We start from the raw sequence: 27,740 nt of genomic DNA, 5'->3' as shown, positions 1-27,740 counted from the left end.
GTTTAATGATTTTTTTTTCCACCCTTGCCCTAGTGATGAAATCTGTGATTCGGAATTTGGAGGGAAGATCATCATGTGTCCTCTCTGTGATGGCTGTGACTTCTGGAGACTGAATACTACCTGTGAATCAACCAAGGTTTGTAGATTTGAACAGAGTGAAGTACAATTCCAAACAATAAACCTGACAAACACTGCTCTTCACAGCCTTTTCAGCTGTAAGAGGTATAATTCAGGGACGCTGTTCCCTGGCATGGTTTTAATATCTGGTTACAAGCTGTTTTGGAGATAAATTGGCGAATTCAGGATGTGCATCTTTCCCAGATGCCCAAACTGTTTCTTATCAATTTTAAAATCTTCTCTGCTTGCATCAGCCCTGATGTGGAGATGCCGGTGATGGACTGGCCTGTGTGATCTGTCCTTGTATCACCTGTCAGTAGAGGGCATTAAAGAGTGCCCTGTTTTTTTCTTTGCTGTTGGGACTGTAGGTTGCTGTTGAAACTAATAACCTGGCTGGGATTGACGAACCACTCTATGATGGAGGCCAGCCTGCAAATGCTGATCGCAGATGGCACTTGACTAAACATTTCCTAGTCCAAGGAACAAGTTTGCTAGGTTGCATACTAATTGCCACAATTTTGCCCATAAATTTAGTACAGATTTGGTTCTACGTCATGAAGTTTTCATTTTTTGTCTTCCAATTCTCGCTCAGATTCTTGAAATTGCATTTTCTCTTTTGCTGACTGGTAATTATCAACTCAAAGAAAAGAACCATTGCTCTCAGGCTCTTGATTTCTGCTACCGTTAAAGTCTTCTTTCTTGTGTTTGCAGAATTCTCACTTGTTTGACAACGCTGCCACCTTGTTCTTTGCTGTTTTTATGGGAATCTGGGGTGAGTGTCTTTTGATGTCATAGTTAGAAAATGTAAAATTGAAACAAATTGTATCTCCAGTTAACCAGCATTCTCCTAATACAGCCACAGAGAGTGAGTACTGAAAGCCTTGACTCTACTGGGTTGCTGATGTAGGTAAATCTGAGTTCCGGAGGGAAATAGAAAAGCAATTTTAGAAAGGCTGAAAGCTCAGACTGGGTTTTATAACATGTGCTTACTTTATTTGTCTCTTGAACAGTGACTCTCTTTCTGGAGCTGTGGAAGCGGCGGCAGGCCAAGCTCGAGTACGAGTGGGACCTCGTGGACTTCGAAGAAGAACAGCAGCAGCTTCAAATACGCCCAGAGTATGAGGCGAAGTGTACTCACCACAAGAAAAACCCTGTTACTCAGGTGTGGTTAGTGGCCTAAACCTTGGCATGCTCGGGCTGATCCCCTGGTTAGCTGCTTCCGACGTGAAGCAGCTTCTTTAGTGAGCACCGGTTGGGAAATCAGGGGCTGACAGGGCCTGATTTTGATGCATTGAAGACAACCAGGCCAGCTGACAGAGTCCTGGCCAAACGCTGGGATCGCCTGATCATGGAATCAGTGGTCTTCAAATTTCTGAAATAGTGCTTAAGTCCAACTGCTGCTAATGTAATTTGTTAGCAATGTTATTTTGAAAATACTACTTAACCTATCCCCCAAGGTTAAACCATCCCATCTTGATCAAACAAGTTAATTACAAGGGATGACCAGCAATGCATCTCCATGGATTCAAGTCTTCCTTCTTGGTCAACCTGTCAGGACATATACTTTATTGGGGAAAGGGGGAAAAGAACCCTGCCAAGCATTCTCCCTGTGGATACATGAAAACCTGCTGTGCAGTGGATGAAGTCTAACCTACAGGGTCACCTGCAGGTCAGTGTAGTGCAAGGCAGATATGTATTGAAAGGGTACAAATGATGCTGATAAACTCTTAATGCATAGCTCTTGTGTTTTATCAACATCATCTGAATTTCGAGATATGTTACATCTTTGAAATACACTCCAGCGTGAGATATTCTCTAATATGCGGGTGAAACTCAGAAGCACAATTTTAATTCAAGTTTATTTAAGAAAAATTCTTCCCTGTTTGTGGATTGGTAATGTGACTGGCTTTATGTTTAAAAAAATTGCGATAGTAACAAATTCTTAAATTTCACAACAGTTGATAGTAACTTGTGAAATTTAAGAATTTGTTATTATCTGTTATCTTAATTTTGTTAATTTAGCTGCTAAATTAATCATGATTTTTATGATTTGATGACACATTTTGAATGGAAACAGACATTTTTATTGATTAAATATTAACAACTCGTTTCTGGACTAGTTTTCAGAATTTGTCACTAAGCCCCTACTGATTCTAAGTAAATAATGTCACTATGTATATCGTTAAAGCAAGAAAACTAGCTGACGACTGATATGCGCTGTGTTCATGTAAATAGGGTAATTGACTGGGGTAATGGTTAACGAATCCTATCAACTCAGACTGGGGAAGATCTCAGGAGAGACAGCTCAATCATTCTTGTACAAACCTTCACATTCCTTTCTTAGTGAAACAGGTCTGTTATCCTTCGTATGGAACCTGGAGCACTTCAAATTTTCCGTGCAATCTAGTTTTCAGGAGGCAGAAGAGCCATTTTGGCCATTTTCTTCACCACTCTTTAAGCAGTTTGAGTGAGTTAAAGTTTCACAGAGAGTAAAACTGCTGTGTCTTATGCCAGTGTCTTATACGAGTGAATCGAGATACCAAAAGGCTCATTCTAAATCTCTCAATTCATTATAAAACAGGTGTAATGTACCTACTGGTATCGTGTGAATGGCCAATCAGCCAGAAGCATTGCTTTTCACCACATCCTTATTTAAAAACTTTTTATAAAGTGAAATTTGGTTGGCAAGAAATAAAGAACTTGCATTTCTTTTGCACCTTTCACAACCTCTGGATGTCCCAAAACACCTTAGTCAATTAAGTACTTTTGAAGTGTAGGAAACGCGGCAGCCAATTTTGCGCACAGCAAGGTCCCAAAAACAGCACTGTGATAATGATCAAATTATGTGTTTTTAGCGATGTTGGTTGAGGGATAAATATTGGCCAGGACACTGGGAGAACTCCCCTGCTTCAAATAGTGCCATGGGATCGTTTACATCCACCCGAGAGAACAGACCATTTAACGTCTCATCCGAAAAACAACATGCCCTATAGTGCATCACTCCCTCAGTACTGGTACTGGAATGTTAGCTTGGATTTTGTGCTCAAGTCCCTGGAGTGGAGCTTGAACTCACAACCTTCTGACTCAGAGGCGAGAGTGCTACCACTGAGCCACGATTGACACCTGGTTACTGGTTCAAAAGTACACAATTAATTCACTGACAAGTGCTCCCAAGTGTTCAGTTGAGCAAAAACAGCATTTTAACTGGAGCGAACAGATCGGCTAAAGTTTTGGGTGCAGACCTTCCTTCAAAAAAAAAAATCGGTTTTGAAGAAGCAATCTGCACTCGAAGCATTAACTGGTCTGTTTGCTTCATAGGTGCTGCCTGACCTGCTGAATGCTTCTAGCATTATCTGTTTTCGTTTCAGATTTCCAGCATAAGTATTTGGTTTTTTTGCTTTTTATTTCAGCAAAAGTAATTGGCTTTATATTTCTGGTCCCAGTATCTCGTAAGTACACTTTGTTGGGTGTATTTGTGTCAAGAAATAGATAGTGTAGAGGAAAGATTTTTCTCTGCTATGTGTAGTGAAATTGTAAATGTATTATGGAGCTTACAATTCCATTACACATATCGCACAGAGGAAATCCTCTCCCATTGTCTGTGTTTCTAAAGATGGCTTGAATTCCGAACGTGGATTTCCACTGAAATTCCCCAAATTAGTCAAAATCTTACCAGAAAGGCTGTAAAATACACACACATTTCCAAACTAATAGCGAGTTGTATTTATTCATTTGCCACGTGTCTGGTTTCAGATACATTGGGTGTTCCGTACAGCTTTCAATGTCCTGTGTAACGTGATCACGTTTAGGAATGCTCTGTGTTGCACAGTGCTTACACACGTTAATCTGTTTCAGGAGCTGGAGCCTTATATCCCATTATCAAACCAAGCAGTGCGCTCTCTTCTGTCAGGAGCTACGGTTTTGTTTTGGGTGAGTTCCTATTTGAATTGATCAAAACCGAATTCTTGTTAAAATCATTGAGGACCAAAGGGATAGTTTCAGTTCCAGATTTCCACCCCTTGTATTCCAGTGACTCCACCCTTTCTCAACACTTCCTCCTTTCCTGGTAAAACATGTTAACGTTAAATTATAAAGCATTGTGGGAGTGTAATTTGTTGGGAATGCAGAACAGGCAGAATCACATTTGCCTCCTGTTATACGACACACTCGATATTCGGTTCTAATGAAGTCCATGGAATTGACTAGCGGGCGAAGTGTGTAACAGGCGACCGATGTGATACTGTCTGTTTTACGCCCCCGCCCATGTCCAATTTCACCCCCTCAGCATCTCTTGATTTCATTTGGCCCATGGGTTTGGGGGTAATGTATTAGTATAGGTTGAGGATCTGTTAACAGGCAGAAACAGAGAGTAGGAATAAAAGGGTCATCTTCGGGTTGGCATGTTGCAACTAGTGGGGTGCTGCGAAGATCAGTGCTTGGGCATCAGCTGTTTACAATCTATATTGATCACTTTGATGAGGGGACCGAGTGTGATGCATCCAAATTTGCTGACGATACAAAGCTAGGTAGGAAAGTAAGGTGTGAGGAGGATGCAAAGATGCTGCAGTGGGATATAGACGGGCTAAGTGAGTGGACGAGAGGTTGGCAGTTGGAGTATTGGGGAAATGTGAAATTATCCACTTTGGTAGCAAGAATAGAAAAGCAGAATATTTTTTAAAAGGTGAGACTAAGAAATATTGGTAATCAGAGGGATTTGGGGCATCCGTGAACATGATTCACAGAAAGTTAACATGCAGGTACAGCAATTAGGAAGCCAAGTGGTATGTTAGCCTTTATTGCAAGGCGGTTGGAGTATATGAGTAAGGAGGTCTTGCTGCAATTATATAGGGCTCTGGTGAGACCACACCTGGAGTACTGTGTACAGTTTTGGTCTCCTTACCTAAGGAAAGATATACTTACCTTAGAGGGGGTGCAACGAAGGTTCACTAGATTAATTCCTGGGATGTGAGGAGAGATTGAGTAGAATGGGCTTATTTTCTCTGGAGTTTAGAGGAACGAGAGGTGATCGCATTGAAACGTCTAAAATTCTTAGAGGGCTTGACAGTGTAGATGCTGAGAGGCTGTTTCCCCTGGCTGGAGAGTCTAGAACTAGAGGTCATAGTCTCAAGGTAAGGGGTCGGCCATTTAGGACCAAAATGAGGAAAAATTTCTTCATTCAGAGAGTTGTGAATCTTTGGAATTCTCTACCCCAGAGGGCTGTGGATGCTCAGTGGTTGAGTATATTCAAGACTGAGATCGATAGATTTTTGGACACTGGGGATACGAGGATCAGGCGGGAAAGTGGAGTTGAGGTCGAAGATCAGCCATGATCTTATTGAATGGCGGAGCAGGCTCGAGGGGCCGTATGGTCTACTCCTGCTCCTATTTCTTATGTTCTTGTGTAACAACCAGTTTATCGTGATGTCAGTGCTCATTACATAAAAGAACAGAGACAATTTTCAGTTACTTGCAGCTATTTGATTTTTTTCTAAAGGGGTTCGGATGGTGAGATTGCAGCTTAGCATTTTTGAGAAGGTGGGGTTTTTTTTGCTGTATAGCATACGCTATATATACTTCTGCAGAGTACATTCCTCATTTGATGGAATATAATACAGGCACTGAACAAAATCTGTTGTAGATTTAAGCTGTTCAGTGCAGCACTTAAGTTATGTGCTTAAGTCTTGGAGTGAGGTTTGAACCCATAACTTTCTGAGCCAGTGTGGAGAATGATACCAGCTGAGCCAAGCTGTCACTTGACAGTGCATGGCGCACTGCAGTTGCTATCAGTGCAGTAAGGGATTGATTGCACAGAAAGTGGCTGCCATGATTCTGTTTTCTATTCAGTGAGTTAAATTGTACTTTTATTGTTCACCTTTTCTCTTAGATCTTTTTAATCCTGATCTGTATCATCGCGGTCATAGTTTACCGTCTCTCGATGTACGCCTCCTTTGCTAAGATCACCGTGAATATGAAGGAGGTTAAGTACATCGGCACACTGTTTACACCCCAGATGGCGACATCCGTCACAGCCTCGATTCTGAACTTCATCATTATCATGATCCTGAATTACTTCTACGAGAAGGTGGCAATCTGGATTACGGACCTTGGTAAAACTTTCCATATGCCATCTTCCTCCACATGAAATTACAGAGCATGTTTCCTTCTGCTTTACTTAAATGTTCACTTTTTTACATTAGACACCAATGACTTAATTTACAATGTTAAAGCTCACCTTGTAGTGCTGCCGTTTGCTTTGCTGAGGGGTGATGGGGTCTTTTTCCTTTATTCATTCTTGAGATGTGGGCGTCACTGGCAAGGCCGGCGTTTATTACCTATCCTGATACAACTGAGTCGCTTGCTAGGCCACATCAAGGGCATTTAAGAGTCAACCACATTGGTGTGGGACTGGAGTCACCTATAGGCCAGACCGGACTCGGGTTCCTTCTCCAAAGGACAAGAGTGAACCAGTTGCATTTTTACAACAATCCTGACAGCTTCATGGTCAGTTTACAGATTTTTTAAAACTGAGTTCAAATTCTCATACTGCCACAGTGGGATTTCAACTGAGGCCTCTGGATTACTAATCCAGTAACATAACCACTACACCACTGTGACCTTACAATAGTGTACATTTACCCATTAAGTGTCAGCCTTGGTTCAGTGGTAGCACTCTCACATTTAAGGTTAGAACCTTACCAGGTGGTATGTTCAACCCTCATTCGAGAGAATTTCCTCAGGGTGCCTCATGCTGTGCTGCTGCAACTTTGACAGAAACTCTGCTTACATGAATTAATGGTCTTTCTGCCGAAATTACAGCAGCAGAGGGGGAGAAGCACAGAGGAAATTCTTGGCATTGAGCACGTGATCCAGGCTGACACGTCAGTGGACTGACACCATACTTGATTTTTCTTTTAAGGAGTGTCCAGCTAAGCTTCCAGGCCAGGAATTTCCTCTGATTGGCTCCGCTCTGTCACACATACAAACGGGGTTTCTGCCACACTTTCTGGTGGCGGAGTGGGAGCAGCTCCAAGGAAATTCCCGGCCCAGGGTTAGCTGGACTCGCTGGTACTTGCCCTGCTCCTCCTCAACTGCACATCTTCCACTGCCGCTGTGCATCCTGAGCACAGCCAGACTTAGTTCACATCGTGTGACAGCGGGTGGAGGTTGTGAGTGTGTGTGTGTGTGTGTGTGTGTGGTATTTAATGGGGGCTACGTTTAAGTTTCTGGGATAATCGAGGGATTGAATCATGATGTGCGGTACCAGTAATGAATGCATTTTGTATGAAATTCCTCTGTCTGCCATTTTTGCCAAGGGCACTGATTTCTTTAAAGTAAAGTAAGCAAGTGGAGTGAGTGTTCTGAATTTGGGGTGAAGGCAAACCGTTCGGGCAGAGCAGAAAGATGCTTTCTCAACATGTTGCAGTTTTCCCATTTCCCACATCAGTCATCCCTGTGGTTGCTGAGACTGGAATTTAGCACCAATTTTGCCAGACTGAGCAGTCTCGTACTGTGGGCCTGTCCCAGTGTGACCTGAGTTGAAACTGCCCAAACCCGTTTCACATAGGGTCCTTCCAGACAACAGAGGGTTCTTCTCATCAGACTTATTGGGTTCGAACCCCAGGTCCGAGAAGTGAAATGGCAGTTCACTGGTCCACTTCACTACTTCATTGACTGCTTAAAGATAACCAACATACAGAGATCAATACAGTATGAAACTGCTTCTCTCTAATACGACTATCACTGTGATGCACTTTTTGTACCATTGCCAAACTCCACCGATCAGAGACAGTTTTCTGTACCACTCTAGTACTTACAAAATATGACATTTACAAGTCATGGTCACAGAGTAATTAATGATCACATTATAGCACATCTACTTTGGTCATTTGTAAAAGAACATACAGACAATAACGGACAGGAAAAGACCCTCTGGTCCATCCAGCCTGTCCCACAAGAAAGCGCAGTGATATAGTAACACTGTATATAATGCACATTTCATGTGAAATGTACAACAATCCTGCACACAATGCACATCGAGGTGGGAACTACGCTGACACTGCAGGTAATGCATGTTGCGTCTGGGAAATACAGGGTGACCCAGTGACACCGCCTTGTAACAATTTATTGCTAACTAACCCTTTGAGTTTTTTTTTATTCGTTCATGGGATGTGGGCGTCACTGGCAACGCCAGCATTTATTGCCCATCCCTAATTGCCCTTGAGAAGTGTTGAATGGCAGAGAGATGACCTATATTACACAATTGCTTCGAAACTTGTATTAATTTTCAATGATGCAGATATAACCAGGACTCGGCATACGAAAGGCTATCGGGGGTAATTTTCTGCACAGCAGGAAGACTCGTTCGCGATTTCCCAATCTGTGCCGGCACTGGGCAAGGTTTTCCCACCACTGGTGGGTGATCAGAAAATTGCCCCCATTATACCTATAAGATCACTGAGGTGTCGTCACATCTCCTCCATGTAATGGTTTGTTTTTTTGATTTTACCAGAGATCCCCAGAACTCACTTTGAGTATGAGAACCGGCTGACCATGAAAATGTTCCTCTTCCAGTTTGTCAACTACTATTCCTCCTGCTTCTACGTCGCCTTCTTCAAGGGCAAGTTTATCGGTCACCCCGGAGATTACAACTATCTGTTTGGGTCATGGAGAAATGAAGAGGTAGGAAATTGAATAGACACCTAGGACTGATCTCCGAGTGAAGCAGGCAGCTGGTCCAGGACTTACTAAAACGTGACTTTTTACCCCATAGCCTTTAATGAAATTAATTATATGGACCAAAGTGAATCACTTCTGCAAAAATTGTTATTTTAGTCATTTGGTTGTAAATTACGAGACCTATATGCAGAAGCGGAAAGTTTGTTAAATTTAAACTTTTTTAAATCTGCTGCTCAGAAAGTTTGGTTCCTTTAATGTCTTGACTGTTAGTCCATTATTGGTGTAGATTTTCATCCTAATGTTTCGTATTGGGATTTTAGTTGGAATTTAAGCTTCGGGTACTGTGCTTGGCCAAGTGCGCCCTCAGGTGGTTTGTGTTAGCTATTACACAAGTAGAATGTGGAAGCAGCCGTTTTCAGTTGTTGGTCAGCCCGTTTTGCATCGAATGATTTCAATGGAAATAACAATCGCGAGAGATGTAAAAAAGGGCTGCCGATTCGCTATCGCCCGTTTTACACTAATGCCCAAAGTAAAAATTGCCAGCATCATTTTTGGAACCTTGATCTTCCATGGGTCATAGTAATGAAGGCTACTTTGATGTCCTAACATTCAATGAGATCTCATGGGAAATGAACCATTCACAATGGCATCCATTTTGTTTCACTGCTATAGTTCATTGTTTCAAAGGTATGGAAAAATACACACTTCAAATTGACCTTTGAGGGTTTGCAGATATAAAAAAAGAAAATATTCATATATTTAGATTCATCTTTATTGCATTTGACCTCTCTCTGGCCACTTCCCACAGTGTGACCCAGGTGGCTGTCTCATCGAACTGACTACTCAGCTTACCATCATTATGGCTGGCAAGCAAATCTGGGGCAATATCCAGGAGTCATTGTTGCCGTAAGTAAATTTCTCAATTACTGCCGTTATTTATTGTGCAGGAAATGTGTTAGCAGACACCTGAGACATCAATGGAGAACTGTCTTGTCTGTACAACTGTTGTCAGTATTTCTCATCATCATCGTATAAAATATTTCTTTTTCTAAATCTGTGGCGTGTCTGCATTATGGTTTCATGAATAAAAAAACCTAATAATTAGTCAAAAGATGGCAATGAGGAACATGACTGTGCCTCCAGAAGGAGTTGAGGGAACCGTAGCCCATATTAACATACCAACATACGAAATTGAGTGGCAGGAAGAAAAACACAAACTCATCTTGGCTGGAGCATCATGGCTAGATACTTCCCAATCCCCCTCCTGCTATCTCCCCACAGCCATGTAATCTCCTGGGAGAGCCAAAACAACAGACAAAAACCCAAGGCCAATAAGGGAAGAAATATTCAGGAAAATTCCTCTCTGACTACCCACCAACCCCCCCACCTTCAGATGATCGAAACCAGTCCAGGAGATCACATGGACCAAGTGTTATCTATAAAGACACTTCCCTTCTATTTGATGCGATATCTGGCCCAGTCAAGAACCGGTCCATCTCCCTCTTAAAGGCATGCAGAGAGTCAGCACCCACCACACCAGCTGGCAATATACTCCAGAGGCTCACTTCTACTCTCTGGGAAAAGAACCACCTAACATCCAGTCTATTTCTGTTCTTCCTTAGTTTAAACTCATGCCCCCTGGTCCTCCCAAACACACTCTGTGGAGGAGGGAAGACATTTTTTTTAAAAACTGAGCGGAGAGTTCTCTGCTGGGATCACCCTGAAGCTTGAGCCCGACCTAGTTTGCATATGCATACCTCTTGCTTCCTGAATACAGATCCGACTTTGGTTATTAGGTTTGATAATTAATAAGCAAACTTGAGACTATGACCATGAGAGTGCCAGTATGCAACCCTCCGAAATAGTGCTGGGTGATCAGGCTCCTCGAGGCCACCTCATTATCCAGTGTGGTTGTTTGACCATTTCCCTAGTAGCTGTACATGGCAAGAGATAAACCAGACTGCGGTACACGGGCGCGTCCCTTAGGCAGAGTTGTGCCCTCTCTACAAGAACAAATATACTGTCAGCCCAAGGGACAACGACCTTCATTTCCTTTGTGCTATTTCTGCAGCTGGATGAAAAATTGGTGGGTGAGTCGGAATGCCAGGCATCATCCAGAGAAACTGTATTCCCGGTGGGAGCAGGACCATGACTTGCAGGACATGGGCCAGCTTGGCCTCTTCTATGAATATCTGGAAATGGGTGAGTGAAATCACTGGTCAATATCCTCTTTATCAAGTCAAGAGTAAGAGGAAATGTGCTCCTGATGTTGAATTGACTGTTAACTCTTCTAGGACCATCAACAAATTTCAGCCACAATCAAACCTGTTGCCAAGTGCCTTTATTTTACAGGGTGACAATATCCCATCCAGGTTAGGTCAGTTCCCAAATTTCAACAAACTTTAGTTACCTTTTTGCCACTCTTAAATCTCCCTGGGTGATGCACGATATCCTGGCTCAAGAAGTCAGACAGGTGACGTATTCCGAAGCTTTTGCCAGTGCTGCTGTGTGACTGTCCAGTGTGACTCTTGCACCAACTATCACCTCCTTCCTGCCTCCCTGTGGCGAACAGCTTGTTTTCCATTTGGCCCGTCTCCCGTTGAATGGTTGATTGGAGAAAGTGTCAACCTGCATCTTACGGTCCTGTCGTTTGGCAGGTACCAGCTTCCAACATGCCAACCCACCATGCTCCGTAGCCCCGCAAATTTTAAACTCAAAATTAGATGTTATGAAATTACAGTGTCGAACTTAAGAATCTTGAAATATTAAGATTTACTCTGTCAAATTTGCTTTGTTCCCTGTTCTGTGTTATGTCCACTCAGCAGGAAACTATTATAAGCAAGTTTTCAAATGTAACTGGGATATCCCATATAAATATCTTCAAATCCTGTTGTTTTTATTGGTTTACCTCACTGAGCTTTGTAGTAACAGATTGTATCCTTTCTTACTCATAACTTGAACAAAAGTGGAGGGAAGGAAGTATATGGAAAGAAAAGTATCGAATGGTTAAGATAAAAAAAGGTCAGAGGACAAAAAAGGGAGGTTAGGTTGATTTTAAAGGAGAAATATAGTAGATAATGGTGAAGAAGAAATAAGGAATAGCCAATGAGAAGGGGGAAAATAAAATATATCCACTAGTGAAGATTTGTGATATGATTTTATTTGGGTTGGGCAGCCATATTGTTGGCTCCAATTTTATAAAAAGCAATTGTTTTAAAATTCTAATTTAATGACATTCCTTCTCCCAGATTATATGTTTTTTTTTCTAATTTGTTCAGCAAATAGTGTAAATGAAGGAAGTTTCTGTAGTCCCATACCTTTCTGTAATTCTGGCTTCAACATTGGAGGCCATCTTGCCTTCGAGTAGTAAGTGATTGAAGATGGCCGTTGTTTGAAAGCAGCAAAGGGCATTGAGAACTGCAAGGATTACAGTTAGTTAATTGTATTCTCTGCTGTTCATATTACAGTCATCCAGTTTGGATTTGTCACTCTCTTCGTGGCCTCATTTCCTTTGGCTCCTGTTCTTGCTCTGCTGAACAACATTATAGAGGTCCGCGTGGATGCCTGGAAGTTTATCACACAGTTCAGAAGACCAATGGCAGCAAAGGCCCACAGTATAGGAATATGGCATCAGATTCTGAATGGTGTTGCCATTTTTTCTGTGGTTACGAATGTAAGTGTTATGTTTCATACAGAGTCTGTACTACCATGAAATTTTAATGCAACATACACCAGGAAGGGTAGATTTACAAGGTCCTCACTCGTAGCAAGAAACATGGTCCACCCTGAGTCCCGACCAGAAAACCCGGAAGTTTCCCTGTATTGTATGCTGTAGCTCTTTGGTAAATTTCAGACTGTTGGTGTCTAGTAGAGCCGTACTAACGCACATTACTACAGAACTTAATTGGATTAGCAATCTATAGGAAGGTGTTAAATACGAATATACGAACCATGATGGACAGGAAAAGACCCTCCGGTCCATCCAGCCTGTCCCACACGGTTGTGCTAACTTGTGCATCACAATATATGCACTCCCCACCCCACATGAAACCATATGATTTCCTGGGAGAGGTGAAAAATCAGGTAAATCAGGATTCAAAGAGAACCCAAAAGAGAAATGGACAATTCTCCTAAAATTTATTTAAGAAAAAAACATTCCAGAAGACTGATTTGTATCCATAACTAGACACTGGGACAAGGATTAGATTTCAACTCTTTTTATAGAATAATTTTTTGATCCGACACAGATTTTCTTTCTCTTTACACTAAGTTACTTTTCGGAAGTGTTGCATGAAATTGTCCGGGGACAATAGGATGATTGGTGCCCAAAGAGCTGAAGCATCCAGCATTCCACTAATGTACTCAACTCCTGCCCTGGAGCAACATATTGCTATATATTTATGTAGAAAAGCAGAACTACCACAGTGAGTGACTTCTCCTTTCAAATTCTTTTAGGCTTTCATTGTGGCTTTTACCTCGGATATGATCCCCCGTTTAGTGTACAAATATGCATATTCTACAAATGATCAACTGCCAATGAAAGGATACATAAACAACAGTCTGTCAATCTCCAACATTTCTGTTTTAAAAGCCCCACCATTAACTTCATCATACGATGGTGCTGAAATCACGGCTTGCAGGTAAGAATTTAGCAAACATTTTAAACTTCTTTCCCAGGTAAACACAACACCAATGTTGTTTGAAATATAACAAATTTATTTTTTACATTTTAATTCTTTTGTATATTAGCTGCAGAACTATCTAGCTGGAGGCAAAGCTCAGATATCTTGCACATTGGGCTCTGGTGGTAGTTTGCAACCTGGAGGTTTCCAATTGGCAAAGCCGTGTTCCAACGACCCGAACACGACTAGGGACAGCCAACGCTATACAGGAGCTTATGAAGACAAAAGGCAGAGCTCTAGGTGTAGATATGGTCCACAAGTGAACACCACAGACAAGCGATGTGGTGTGCAAAGCCTCACCACTGGCATATAAACAGGTTACAGGGAAAATGTATTGGTTGTCCCCTGACTAATGCATAACTTTGGATTGAGCAGAACATTTAGATGCAGCTGCAGCACCTCTAGCGTTCCTGGTATAAACAGGGAGATCTGTCTTAAGAATTCTCATAGGAACAGAAGTAGGCCATTCAGCCCCTTGAACCTGCTCCGCTATCCAATAGATCGCGGCTGATCCGCAACTTCATTTTCCCACCTTTGCTCCATATCCCGTGATACCATTACCTAATAAAAATCTATCCATCTTAGTCTTGAAAGCTCCAATTGACCCACCATCCACGGCCTTTTGGGGGATGATGTGTTCCAAATTTCTACTACCTTTTTTGTGAAAATGTGCTTTCTGATTTTGCTGCTGAATGGCCCACCTCAAATTTTAAGATTATATCTCATTGTTCTTGATTCCCCCACCAGAGGAAATAGTTTCTCCACATCTACCCTTTCGAACATTTAAACTCCTCATTCTCCTAAACTCAAGGAAATACAAGCCAAGTTCATGCAACCTGTCCTCATAATTTAACCCTTTAAGCCTCGTTATCATTCTGGGTATGTCATTGCTCCAGTCGTAATTTTTTAAATCTAACTTGTATACAACAAACGTCACCTTGAGAAGGGTAACAGTGTCATGCAGACCTGTATAAAAGAGGCGGAGACAGTGAACATTTGGGCCTGGAAATTGCGCTAAGTGATGAGGGACCGTCGCCTGCCGCTCGTTAGTTATAAACTAACCCACAAACTACTTGCGGGCGTCTGAGCGCCAACTTGCTTCAATGGTGAGCTGCAAAAAGTGCAGCATTCTTTCCCGGGCTTCTGTGAGCTGTTAGAACAGGGAAAGGTACGCTCTCTACCCTCAACCAATCAACTTGAAGCATCCTTGACAAGCCATGCAGTCAGAACCAGGAAGTGAAAGCTGCAACAGTGAATTCGATTTTAAAATCAGTTAGAGAAAGCGAAATAAAGAAAGTGTAAGAAATATCGAATTAAAAGACAGAGATAAGAGAGACAGAAAGACAAAGTAAAAAAAAATTGATAATTTTTTTTATAAATGTCCAACAACAATTAAAATCGGAAGTAATAAGACTCCCCATTTTTAAAAGTTAATTTTCAGTGCCAGAGAGGTTGTTTGGCAGTCATGAAGACATACCACGGGGTTAAAAGTTAATTTAGACCTAAAAAACCCAGCGTATCTTTTTTATGGAGAGATTAGTTTGTTTCCAGCTGGGCAGTGCAGCAAGTTCACACTCGTCCATTCATTCAACCGCCGAGATCGCCTTCCAACGCAGCTTTCAAACGAGCAGGGCAAATGATAGACCAATTTCCGGATTTCCGGATTTGACTGTGTGTGTGCGCTCACTAGAACTTGCTCTTCCATTTGACTTGAAATAACAGTGAGCCCCGGTGGGCCCTGTTAGCCTTGCCGTTATTTCATGAGCAGTTTCCGGGTCTCTGTGAAAAGTCATCCAAAAATGCAAGGCCCCAGAACTAAATGTTGCAGCAAAACCCCTTAATTTACAAACAAAAGTTATTTTCTTAGTCTCAAGGTTGCTTTGATTTTAGTGTATTGACCTATATACCCTTGTTATAAATAGTTTTTAATGTTGTCATAAATGATACCAATCTGAATTGCGTTTGCTACTTTGATGCACAAATGTTATCATCAGATTCCTTTTCAATTTTGCAGGTATAAGGACTATCGTTACCCATCGGGACATAAATTGGAATACCAGCACAACATGCAGTTCTGGCACATTTTGGCTGCAAAAATGGCATTCATTATCATCTTAGAGGTATTAAATACCTGTTCCTGTACTTTAATCTCCGATTCTGAAATGCAAGTGACCAAAAAATGGGTCATTAAAGCCTGTCAAACATTTGAAAAGGTGATGGGGTTTTATTTTATAATTTGGCGGGGATGTGGCTAATTTACATATTGTTGACGGCAACTTGCATCCCCACTGGGTTGCCTGCCTCAGGTGGGTGGGAACACCAGCATAAACTGGCCGATGACCCCTGCTGAGGAGGTCAGCAGGTAAAAATTTCCCACCTTGTGCGATTTGTCGCCTTTACTTAGGCGGATGTGTTACGTTTCCGGCATCACTTCCGGTGGGAACTTCAAGCAGGGGTGGTGGACTCCAGCGTACTGGTGAAACTGCTCCCTAGCACCCTCTCCTGACCACAGCTGCCCAGCTCCGCCCAAGATCAAGTGATAGTGTTGCGAAATGTCCACCCTTGAGGAGGCCAACTCCTGCAAGCTGTACTGGATTTGTGCAGGTGAGGAGGCACCAAGAAAACCCGCTGAATCTGGTGTGCGACTAATTGAGTCTTGCTTGAGTCACCAACATTGGGATTTTCTTCGCCACAAAATCCAGCGCTTTGTGAATCGCACATGATGGCCTGTAAGCCCCATTCTGCCACCTTGCTCTCCCCCAGCTGGGCTCTGCACCGCCAGTAAAGCCTTGTTAAATTAGAGTTAAAATCTTTTGTTGAGCATCTTCAACCTGATCTGTTTGTTGGTCTAAGTATCTCCAACATAATGCGCTGCAGTATAAACCACTCCTGCCAGGGCAGATTTTGTGAAGAATTCCCTTTTGAGCAACCTCCCTACCTTGATGTCAACAATATAGAAATAGAGGAAAGGACTTACATGTATATAGTGCATTTCACGGCCTGTGGACGTCCCAAAGCGCTTCACAGTGCGATGCTGTCGGAGGTGCCGACTTTTGTTGGAGATGTTAAACCGAGGTCCTATCTGCCCTCTCAGATGGATATAAAATATTGCATGGCATTATTGGAATAAGAAGAAGGGAGGTTCTGCTGGTGTCCTGGGCAACATTTATCCAAATCAACATAATTTCCAAAAAAGACAAGATCATCTTGACATTTATCTCATTGCTGTTTGTGGGACCTTGCTGTGCTCACGTTGGCTGCCACATTCCCTTACATTACAACAGTGAATACACTTCAAAAGTAGTTGATTGGCTGTGAATCCTGGCCTTGCCAGCGACACCCACATCCCATGAACGAATTTTTTAAAAATCGCTTGGGACATCCTGGTAGTGAAAGTCACCATGTAAATGTAGGTTCTTTCTTAATATTTTATGTATTTCCCAGGTGCAGAATTACAAATGCGTGGCATAAACCAGATCTCATTATGAGTACAGAATTCAGAAACTTTACATCCCGAGTCCTCGGGTTGAACATAATTCTGTCAGGCCTTTCTCTGGTGGCCTCCCAATGTTCACTGTTCTTCTGAAGATTATGGGCTCAATTTTAAACCTAAATTGCGGGTGCGTTGGGGCGGGGGGGCTGTGAAAATTGCAGAAATGCAGAATAGGTTCGGAAGCCAGCTCCAACCCGCCGACTTCCGAGTTTCCAACAGACGCGCCTGTGTGCGCGCAGGCGTCCCGAATCTGGAAGTCCCGCTGGCAATTAAAGCTGGCGGGATGATAGTTAAAGAACCAGACGGACTTCTGATTCACGCCTGGTGAAGGACCGGATCAGGCAAAAAGAATCAAAATAAATTTAATAACGAACCATTGCACAAAATTAAAACACAAAATCAACCTATCTTTCCACTCTGCTCGGATATCTGATGTCTCCCTATCCGATCTCCCGATCTTCCCCTCTCCCCTCTGACCTTCCACCCTCCTCCCCGATCTTCCACGACACCCCCGACCTTCCACTCTCTTTCCCCCCCCCGACCTTCCACTCTCTTTCCCCCCCCCGACCTTCCACTCTCTTTCCCCCCCCCGACCTTCCACTCTCTTCCCCCCCCCCGACCTTCCACTCTCTTTCCCCCCCCGACCTTCCACTCTCTTTCCCCCCCCGACCTTCCGCTCTCTTTCCCCCCCCCCGACCTTCCACTCTCTTCCCCCCCCGACCTTCCACTCTCTTCCCCCCCCGACCTTCCACTCTCTTCCCCCCCCCCGACCTTCCACTCCCTTCCCCCCCCGACCTTCCGCTCTCTTCCCCCCCCCCCGACCTTCCACTCCCTTCCCCCCCCGACCTTCCACTCTCTTCCCCCCCCGACCTTCCACTCTCTTCCCCCCCCCCGACCTTCCACTCCCTTCCCCCCCCGACCTTCCGCTCTCTTTCCCCCCCCGACCTTCCGCTCTCTTTCCCCCCCCCCGACCTTCCACTCTCTTCCCCCCCCGACCTTCCACTCTCTTCCCCCCCCCCGACCTTCCACTCCCTTCCCCCCCCGACCTTCCGCTCTCTTTCCCCCCCCGACCTTCCACTCTCTTTCCCCCCCCGACCTTCCGCTCTCTTTCCCCCCCCCCGACCTTCCACTCTCTTCCCCCCCCGACCTTCCACTCTCTTCCCCCCCCCCGACCTTCCACTCCCTTCCCCCCCCGACCTTCCGCTCTCTTTCCCCCCCCCGACCTTCCACTCTCTTTCCCCCCCCCCGACCTTCCACTCTCTTTCCCCCCCCGACCTTCCACTCTCTTTCCCCCCCCCCGACCTTCCACTCTCTTCCCCCCCCGACCTTCCACTCTCTTCCCCCCCCCCGACCTTCCACTCCCTTCCCCCCCCGACCTTCCGCTCTCTTTCCCCCCCCCGACCTTCCGCTCTCTTTCCCCCCCCGACCTTCTGCTCTCTTTCCCCCCCCCGACCTTCCGCTCTCTTTCCCCCCCCGACCTTCTGCTCTCTTCCCCCCCCCCGACCTTCCACTCCCTTCCCCCCCCCGACCTTCCGCTCTCTTTCCCCCCCCGACCTTCCACTCTCTTCCCCCCCCGACCTTCCACTCCCTTCCCCCCCCGACCTTCCGCTCTCTTTCCCCCCCCCGACCTTCCACTCTCTTCCCCCCCCGACCTTCCGCTCTCTTTCCCCCCCCCGACCTTCCACTCCCTTCCCCCCCCGACCTTCCACTCTCTTCCCCCCCCGACCTTCTGCTCTCTTTCCCCCCCCACGACCTTCCACTCTCTTCCCCCCCCGACCTTCCACTCTCTTCCCCCCCCGACCTTCCACTCCCTTCCCCCCCCGACCTTCCACTCTCTTCCCCCCCCGACCTTCTGCTCTCTTTCCCCCCCCACGACCTTCCACTCTCTTTCCCCCCCCGACCTTCCACTCTCTTCCCCCCCCGACCTTCCACTCTCTTCCCCCCCCGACCTTCCACTCTCTTCCCCCCCCGACCTTCCGCTCTCTTTCCCCCCCCGACCTTCCACTCTCTTTCCCCCCCCGACCTTCCGCTCTCTTTCCCCCCCCCCGACCTTCTGCTCTCTTTCCCCCCCCGACCTTCTGCTCTCTTTCCCCCCCGACCTTCCACTCTCTTTCCCCCCCCGACCTTCCACTCTCTTTCCCCCCCCCCGACCTTCCACTCTCTTTCCCCCCCCGACCTTCCACTCTCTTTCCCCCCCCCCGACCTTCCGCTCTCTTTCCCCCCCCGACCTTCCACTCTCTTTCCCCCCCCGACCTTCCGCTCTCTTTCCCCCCCCGACCTTCCACTCTCTTTCCCCCCCCCCGACCTTCCACTCTCTTTCCCCCCCCCCGACCTTCCGCTCTCTTTCCCCCCCCGACCTTCTGCTCTCTTTCCCCCCCCGACCTTCCACTCTCTTTCCCCCCCCGACCTTCCACTCTCTTTCCCCCCCCCCGACCTTCCACTCTCTTTCCCCCCCCGACCTTCCACTCTCTTTCCCCCCCCGACCTTCCACTCCCTTCCCCCCCCGACCTTCCACTCTCTTCCCCCCCCGACCTTCCACTCTCTTTCCCCCCCCCCGACCTTCCACTCTCTTTCCCCCCCCGACCTTCCGCTCTCTTTCCCCCCCCGACCTTCCGCTCTCTTTCCCCCCCCCGACCTTCCACTCTCTTTCCCCCCCCGACCTTCCACTCTCTTTCCCCCCCCGACCTTCCGCTCTCTTTCCCCCCCCCGACCTTCCGCTCTCTTTCCCCCCCCCGACCTTCCACTCCCTTCCCCCCCCGACCTTCCGCTCTCTTTCCCCCCCCGACCTTCCACTCCCTTCCCCCCCCGACCTTCCGCTCTCTTTCCCCCCCCGACCTTCCGCTCTCTTTCCCCCCCCGACCTTCCGCTCTCTTTCCCCCCCCGACCTTCTGCTCTCTTCCCCCCCCCGACCTTCCACTCCCTTCCCCCCCCCCGACCTTCCGCTCTCTTTCCCCCCCCGACCTTCCGCTCTCTTTCCCCCCCCGACCTTCCGCTCTCTTTCCCCCCCCGACCTTCCGCTCTCTTTCCCCCCCCCGACCTTCCGCTCTCTTTCCCCCCCCGACCTTCTGCTCTCTTCCCCCCCCCCGACCTTCCACTCTCTTTCCCCCCCCCCGACCTTCCACTCCCTTCCCCCCCCGACCTTCCACTCTCTTTCCCCCCCCCCGACCTTCCACTCCCTTCCCCCCCCCGACCTTCCACTCTCTTTCCCCCCCCCCGACCTTCCACTCCCTTCCCCCCCCGACCTTCTGCTCTCTTTCCCCCCCCGACCTTCCGCTCTCTTTCCCCCCCCGACCTTCCACTCTCTTCCCCCCCCCCGACCTTCCACTCTCTTTCCCCCCCCGACCTTCCGCTCTCTTTCCCCCCCCCCGACCTTCCACTCCCTTCCCCCCCCGACCTTCCACTCTCTTTCCCCCCCCGACCTTCCACTCTCTTTCCCCCCCCGACCTTCCACTCTCTTTCCCCCCCCGACCTTCCACTCTCTTTCCCCCCCCGACCTTCCGCTCTCTTTCCCCCCCCGACCTTCCGCTCTCTTTCCCCCCCCGACCTTCTGCTCTCTTTCCCCCCCCGACCTTCCGCTCTCTTTCCCCCCCCGACCTTCTGCTCTCTTTCCCCCCCCGACCTTCTGCTCTCTTTCCCCCCCCGACCTTCCGCTCTCTTTCCCCCCCCGACCTTCTGCTCTCTTTCCCCCCCCGACCTTCCGCTCCCTTCCCCCCCCCGACCTTCCACTCTCTTTCCCCCCCCGACCTTCCGCTCTCCTCCCTCCCCCCCCGACCTTCCGCTCTCCTCCCTCCCCCCCCCGACCTTCCGCTCTCCTCCCTCCCCCCCCCGACCTTCCGCTCTCCTCCCTCCCCCCCCCGACCTTCCGCTCTCCTCCCTCCCCCCCCGACCTTCCGCTCTCCTCCCTCCCCCCCCCGACCTTCCGCTCTCCTCCCTCCCCCCCCCGACCTTCCGCTCTCCTCCCTCCCCCCCCCGACCTTCCGCTCTCCTCCCTCCCCCCCCCGACCTTCCGCTCTCCTCCCTCCCCCCCCCGACCTTCCGCTCTCCTCCCTCCCCCCCCGACCTTCCGCTCTCCTCCCTCCCCCCCCGACCTTCCGCTCTCCTCCCTCCCCCCCCCGACCTTCCGCTCTCCTCCCTCCCCCCCCCGACCTTCCGCTCTCCTCCCTCCCCCCCCCGACCTTCCGCTCTCCTCCCTCCCCCCCCCCGACCTTCCGCTCTCCTCCCTCCCCGCCCCCGACCTTCCGCTCTCCTCCCTCCCCCCCCCCGACCTTCCGCTCTCCTCCCTCCCCCCCCCGACCTTCCGCTCTCCTCCCTCCCCCCCCGACCTTTCGCTCTCCTCCCTCCCCCCCCGACCTTTCGCTCTCCTCCCTCCCCCCCGACCTTTCGCTCTCCTCCCTCCCCCCCCCCCGACCTTTCGCTCTCCTCCCTCCCCCCCCCCGACCTTCCGCTCTCCTCACTCCCCCCCCCCGACCTTCCGCTCTCCTCCCCCCCCCCCGACCTTCCGCTCTCCTCCCCCCCCCCCCGACCTTCCGCTCTCCTCCCCCCCCCGACCTTCCGCTCTCCCCCCTCCCCCCCCCGACCTTCCGCTCTCCTCCCTCCCCCCCCCGACCTTCCGCTCTCCTCCCTCCCCCCCCCGACCTTCCGCTCTCCTCCCTCCTACCCCGACCTTCCGCTCTCCTCCCCCCCCGACCTTCCGCTCTCCTCCCTCCCCCCCCCCCGACCTTCCGCTCTCCTCCCTCCCCCCCCCGACCTTCCGCTCTCCTCCCTCCCCCCCCGACCTTCCGCTCTCCTCCCTCCCCCCCCCCGACCTTCCGCTCTCCTCCCTCCCCCCCCCCCGACCTTCCGCTCTCCTCCCTCCCCCCCCCCGACCTTCCGCTCTCCTCCCTCCCCCCCCCCCCCCCCACCCCTCCAATCTTCCATTCCAGCGCTGGATGATGTCTCGCTCTCTCTCTTTCTCCAACCCCCCTCGGCTGCAGGGCGCGAAGCCTGGAAAGAACTTTAATCACCACCAATTATATTACGATTGCGTCAGAAGCAGTAAGTTTTTTTTAATTCGGTTTTGCCACGCGCACCTCCATCCCCCCTGCTGCCAACCTGCCACCATTTCCAAATTGAGCCCCTATATACTTTGTAATGTGATAATGGATCTTTTTCTTGTTTCACTCCAGCATGTGGTCTTCCTGGTGAAGTTTGCGGTCGCTGCACTAATTCCAGATGTTCCGGGGGAGGTGAAGGCCCGAATAAAACGGGAGAAGTATTTAACACAACAGATTCTACACGAGTATGAACTCAACAAACTGAGAGAGATGCTTGCCGACAAGGGGAATTCCACTGCACATAAGGAGGTCGCGGTTGAGGCAGAAAAAGTAGAGCTGCTGAGAGAGGAGTTATAGTCCAAGCAGTGGCCGGTTTAAAATGTGGCAAACAACGACTTTTTTGTTTGTTTTGGAAAAATCAGTTGATTTGATTCTTTAACAAGGAACAACCTACCATGATGGCTTGGGATTAAGCTCCCCCAATCATTAAGTCGCTGCCACTGATTCAGATAACACGTCCAGCTGCGGACTCGGTCAGCTACCGCTTTCAGTGCGACCCCCTATTGGGCTTCTGTCAGTTCCATAATCTGGCCGTTAACGGTTTCTGTCATTTTCCTAACCTGCCATTCTCTCATGGTGAAGAAAAATTGTCAAGAAGAGCCTGACTGTTAAACCTTCCAAAATGTAGCCACGCTAAGTGTGTTGAAGAGTTCATGTGTAGGATCTGGAAGAAGGATGTTAAGATGCAGCAAACAGTTAGTTAAAAATAATATTTCAGGCTATATTTTAAAATCATCGCAGTATCTTATCTAGAATGAGAACCTTCGATGCAATGCAAACCTCCATTTCTTGGTTTCACTCCTTTAGTCATTCACTTGATCGTATTTTTTCTCTTTCTCTTGGCCTGTGTCTCTTTTGTCTACTTTCTGCATAAAGTCACCAGCACAGCAACACGACCTTGAGCTTGTGGTACTATGGCAGAAGTAGGGTCATCAAGATCCACATGGAAGAGTGGAACCTACTGCCAGATGCTAGTGCACAAGTATAACTACTGATCTCTCGGGAGCCATCTCACCCGTGTCATTTCTGGGAAAATGGCTGCAAAAAAGCTTTGTGTGTAAAAGAATACAGTTCCCAGCAATCCTTGCGATCTTTTTGCACGTGCCGGATAGAAAAGCCATCAGTTTCTTGTAAATAGCTCTATGGATAGAGCTAATAATGATATATTTCTTTGTTCCCATCCCACACTTCAGCAATGGATCCATTCAGCAATTTCAGCCAACAAGTAAGGAATTGTAGCAAAAGCAAAATACTGCGGATGCTGGAAATCTGAAATAAAAACAGAAAATGCTGGAGAAGCTCAGGAAGTCAGGCAGCATCTGTGGAGAAAGAAACAACCCCGTTAACTCTGTTTCTTTCTCTATAGATGCTGCCTGACTTGCTGAGCTTCTCCAGCATTTTCTGTTTTTATTAAGGAATTGTAGCATTTGTTTAGAGTAAAAACGTGCTCCTGGAAATTGCAATAAAACCACCAGTTATTTTAAACAGGTGGAAGCTTAAAATGCAGAGTAAGTTTGGAATGAGTACTTTTTTATTCTAATCACAGATGTCCCAGTCTGTAGCATGGTTTCTCGAGATTGGACCTCTCCAGTGAGGTTTTCCGACTGCTCTGAAGTTGTGCCCAATCCCCCACCCCCACTGTTTCTTATTAAACCTAAGGATGCATGGGGACTCCCTCCATCAATGACGTCATTGAAGCAGCCCATGTGGAAGGGTAACTCAAGCTTGAGGGTCTCCTTGTAGCCGATGAAATTGACCTTTCTGCTAATATGTCAAAGACATTTCTGGATTGTCTGTTACTTTTCTTCTATAAATGAAAGGAGTACCTTGAACATGAAGTAGTCCACTAGATCGGGGTGGGGGGGTGTCCAACCTTATGGAGCAGGATACCAGCTCCATGTGTCACCTTTGGTGAACTAGTGGATGAAAATTATAGGATAAATTTTCGGAGTAATTTGAGTGGATGGTAAATCATGGCTATGCATACACCGTTGCCTGATACGAGCTTCTAGCAGGCGAGACTCCACTCCAGGAGCACGCATTAGTACTCTTACACTTCTAGTTTCCTGTTTGACTTACAAAAGCACTTAATGAAAATATTTGTTTGTTTAGTTCCCCATTTAAATAAAATTAAAATTCCAATGCACATACTTTATATAAAAAAAAATCAAACTGTCCTCCGGTTATTGCCATACCAACTACAAAATTCTAGCTTTTTAAAAATTAATATAATTTTAATTTTAAAACCTTTAGATTGCAATATTGGTGGAAAATGGCTGTTACAGGGAACCTGGGACTTAAAAGGATAAACTTAGCCATCTGCTAAATAACCCATGTCTCAATTGGGGAGCATCTCCAGTGGGGCAGAACTTCTGCCCGCCACAGCAATGCCCCCGTGATCAGCAGAATTTCCAGCTGAGGGTCATTATGTAGAGCTGTGCCAAGGAGTTCTGTCAACTTTGAGGCAGAAGTCAGAAGTGGCAGGCTGTGCGGCTGTATGTGTTTGATAAGAGCCTCGGAGCTACTGGTTAAAACTACTACAAAAAAAGTTTTAAAAAATTTACTTCGGTCTTCTGCAGTCTGTGAATGGCGATTCATAGCTCACGGCCTCGCCTCTGGCACCGTGCTTTCTGCTCATCCGCCAACCTTTAAATGCAGGTAGCCCTGGGCATCCAGTTATGCACCCGGGCAAGTGGCAGGAAATACAGCAGAGCCCATGGCTCCCTAATTTCAATATAATTCACGTGGGCAGGTACATTTTTCAGCAAAATAGGGGGAGGTGAAGTCACAATGGATGGTGTCCCCAAACAAGTTTCTGCCCACTCCGCCCCCTATTTACTGAAAAATTCACAGGACATGGGTGGAAGATTTAGCCTGGCCTCTTTTGCAAATACGAGTTGCCCAATACCATCACAAACGAGCAATGAAAATGCCACTCGCCCGTCGTTTGAACAAAGTTTCACTTTGTGCGAGTGCAATCTCAAATAAAATAACAGTCGACCAGAGTCTTCTACGCCTCATCTGTGCCTCTGCATTCTCCACCCACATTCACCCTCTAAAATTGGTGTTTCTTCTGCTGTCAGTAGCAGAGTTTCGAAATTTCCAGGTCCAGAGGATTAATAGAGGTCGCTCGTGAGTGGAAAAAAGCTCCTCCAATTGGTCTAAATTAACCAATCTGGGAGCTGTCTTTCTCAATCCTCCTGGCCTGCGAAGCAAAAACAGCTGAAGCCAACAGTAGAAGAAACTTATGCGCACAAGCGTGTGAATGAAAACTCACTGTCCCGGGGCTGTAACGGGAGCTCACCCTGCTGGATGTAGCCAGCGGGGCTGTGCGCTGGTCATCTTTGCCTTAGATTTTCCTTCCTTTTAATGATGGCTGCTTCTCGCACCTGAGGAAGATTAATGGCAGCCTCCTGAGAAGTTCAATCTCACTACTGAGAATTCGATAATTTCACTGCTTCTGCTGTCGAAACTTTTTTTTTCCTCATAATTAGAGCAATATTTTACTTTTCGTTTTTATTAACTGTTGCAAAAGGTTAAGACTCCATATGTATGTACTTTTATGAAGGGGGACTGTCAGGTAGAATTATAGAGTAGGAACATGGTACTGTGAAAAAGGACTGAAAATTGTTGTTGCAGTTAAAGCTGCGATTCATCGATTCATCTTGTTCAAACTGAGTTAACATCCTGCAAATGAAGGTGACATTCTGGATATCGGATGGAGGTCTGTGCTGGTAGCATTGTTGCACTAGAAGAAACACCATTAATAACATGAGTTGAACTCAGAAATGTGAAATATAATGGGACATTACAAAGATTTGGCGAAGGTTGCTTCATTTGATTGCCTGGTACACTACTGACTAACTCTTAATTGTGGGTCTGTTAGTTAACTTCTTGCTGCCCAGTTTTTCAGACTAGCGGCCATTTTAGTGCCTACTTTAGTGGCCCTCATTCACGCTCTCACTATCTCTCAAGCCCAGAGGTTCATGCACGTGTTTTAAAACTATGGTTTTACCTGTTTATTGTACACTGCTGGTCATTCACTTGAAAGAATGATTTTTTTAAATCTGACTGGGCAGCAAAGTGTTGAAAAAATCGTGTATTTTAATTGCTCAAGCCAATTGAAACAGCATGAATTTGTGACGTGAATTAAAGCTTAGAGTAAGAGACTTTTGTAAACATATCTGTAAATAGCTAGAAACTGTTACTGTTTCCCACAATGTAATCAAAGTGATTTTTATTTTATTGCATTTCTATGTACATTATCAATTAATTAACGTGGAAACTTAAAGCCAAAGAAATGGAACAAAATGAGAATTTACAATACACGGGAGTCAATATGCACTACAGCGCCAGACTATCAAATATCTTGCTGCGAAATTTTGAGAAGTTAAGTAGTTGACTGACTGACTAAAATTTCAGTGAAGCAAAACCACAGTCCAAAGCTGGATAGATGCCACTGACCTTGCACAGACTCACCTCACGTTTGTAATATTTCAGCTCAAAATCATCCTGTTTTGCTGGCATCTATTTTACACTCATCTGAAGAGAAACCACCATTTAAAAGAGAGTAACTTGCACAACCTGGTGATTGTGCTGGTTACTATCCTTGAATGCTAAATCTAGTGCAAATATCAGTGAGTTTCCCTGTCAACCATTCAGTGCGTTCCTTACTGCATGGAAGGTACTCATTAGCTTCACACTACATACTAGTTAGCTGGGCTACTGGTCAATCTTGAGAAATTGACTGTGCAACTGGCTATTAGTGAGGGGAAAAATCTCTGTGCAATATAGTAAGCAGTAAATTCTAATTGAGCATGGTTCTTCTGGGCAAGTGCTTTCCCTTGTATCTCTGTTATAAGCCTGTAGGGAAGTCAGTCAAGACTCTTTAATCTACAAATATTATCCAATATTTCTAAGTATTTAGACTAATAGAAATAATCAAGTATTGATGCATGTTCAGACCTGCAGAGTTAGAAGTGAAGATAAAATATATTGAAGCCACTAGATGCCAAGAAGGTTTCGGCAGTTGGGTACTGTGTTAACGGTGAGATGAAAGCATGCATTGCATATAACATTTTCATAACCGCTGTAAATATGTGGTCCATATCTGATCTTGTAAGAAAATAATTATCCCAAACCAGGACATGGAGGTATTAGTAATGAAGTCGGCAGTAACTTACCATCAACATAAATTTAAATGGAGCATTTTTCAAAAATAAACACAGGTGCCTTCAAAGGAAACATCAAGGAATGTAGAAATATTCACATGAATACGACACACTATTTCAAAACCTTTCCCATCTCGACATTGCAGCCACACACCAAACCTTTTCTCCTACTCTAAACCTATTTTCTGAAGATGTTCTGGTACATTTTTCCCTCTGTGTAAAGTTAAAAGCAATTCTTTCACTAAACTGTTGCTGGTTTCTAAAAGTTTCGTAAAATAACTTCTTTAACTTCATACAGAGAGATGATATACCTTTTATGTCAAAAATTCAATAAGCCATATATGTTTACAGTATGTGTATAGAGCAGTATTACCCTACTTTGTGAATCCTATCGGATTTAAGTGTTTCACATAATCTAAGCAGAAATCCTGAGCACTTTTGACTTTGACAGCTGAAAATGCCTGAAAGAAACGCACCAGAAAACAAGTCCAGGTATTTACTGAGTATT

At 46.4% G+C, this 27,740-nt stretch overlaps 1 protein-coding gene across 3 annotated transcripts in view; it reads left to right on the top strand.

The window, feature by feature from the left end:
• ano5a (anoctamin 5a) overlaps positions 1-23,333 on the top strand; it is a 147,375-nt gene extending 124,042 nt beyond the window's left edge. For all 3 annotated transcript variants that reach the window (XM_067994097.1, XM_067994096.1, XM_067994098.1), the window contains 12 exons: positions 34-136; positions 829-889; positions 1,128-1,279; positions 3,973-4,047; positions 6,002-6,224; positions 8,627-8,796; positions 9,602-9,699; positions 10,865-10,995; positions 12,261-12,466; positions 13,249-13,433; positions 15,490-15,595; positions 22,134-23,333. In XM_067994097.1, the coding sequence (XP_067850198.1) occupies positions 34-136; positions 829-889; positions 1,128-1,279; positions 3,973-4,047; positions 6,002-6,224; positions 8,627-8,796; positions 9,602-9,699; positions 10,865-10,995; positions 12,261-12,466; positions 13,249-13,433; positions 15,490-15,595; positions 22,134-22,358 (1,735 nt within the window). In that variant the 3' untranslated portion in view covers positions 22,359-23,333. The remainder of the gene's footprint in view (positions 1-33; positions 137-828; positions 890-1,127; positions 1,280-3,972; positions 4,048-6,001; positions 6,225-8,626; positions 8,797-9,601; positions 9,700-10,864; positions 10,996-12,260; positions 12,467-13,248; positions 13,434-15,489; positions 15,596-22,133) is intronic.
• The last annotated feature ends 4,407 nt before the right edge of the window (positions 23,334-27,740 follow it).

This window comes from Heptranchias perlo, chromosome 12 (assembly GCF_035084215.1).
Source record: "Heptranchias perlo isolate sHepPer1 chromosome 12, sHepPer1.hap1, whole genome shotgun sequence".
NCBI classification, from domain to species: domain Eukaryota; kingdom Metazoa; phylum Chordata; class Chondrichthyes; order Hexanchiformes; family Hexanchidae; genus Heptranchias; species Heptranchias perlo.
The sequence above is the reverse complement of the archived record's forward strand: the minus strand, read 5'-3'. Positions and strand labels throughout refer to the sequence as shown.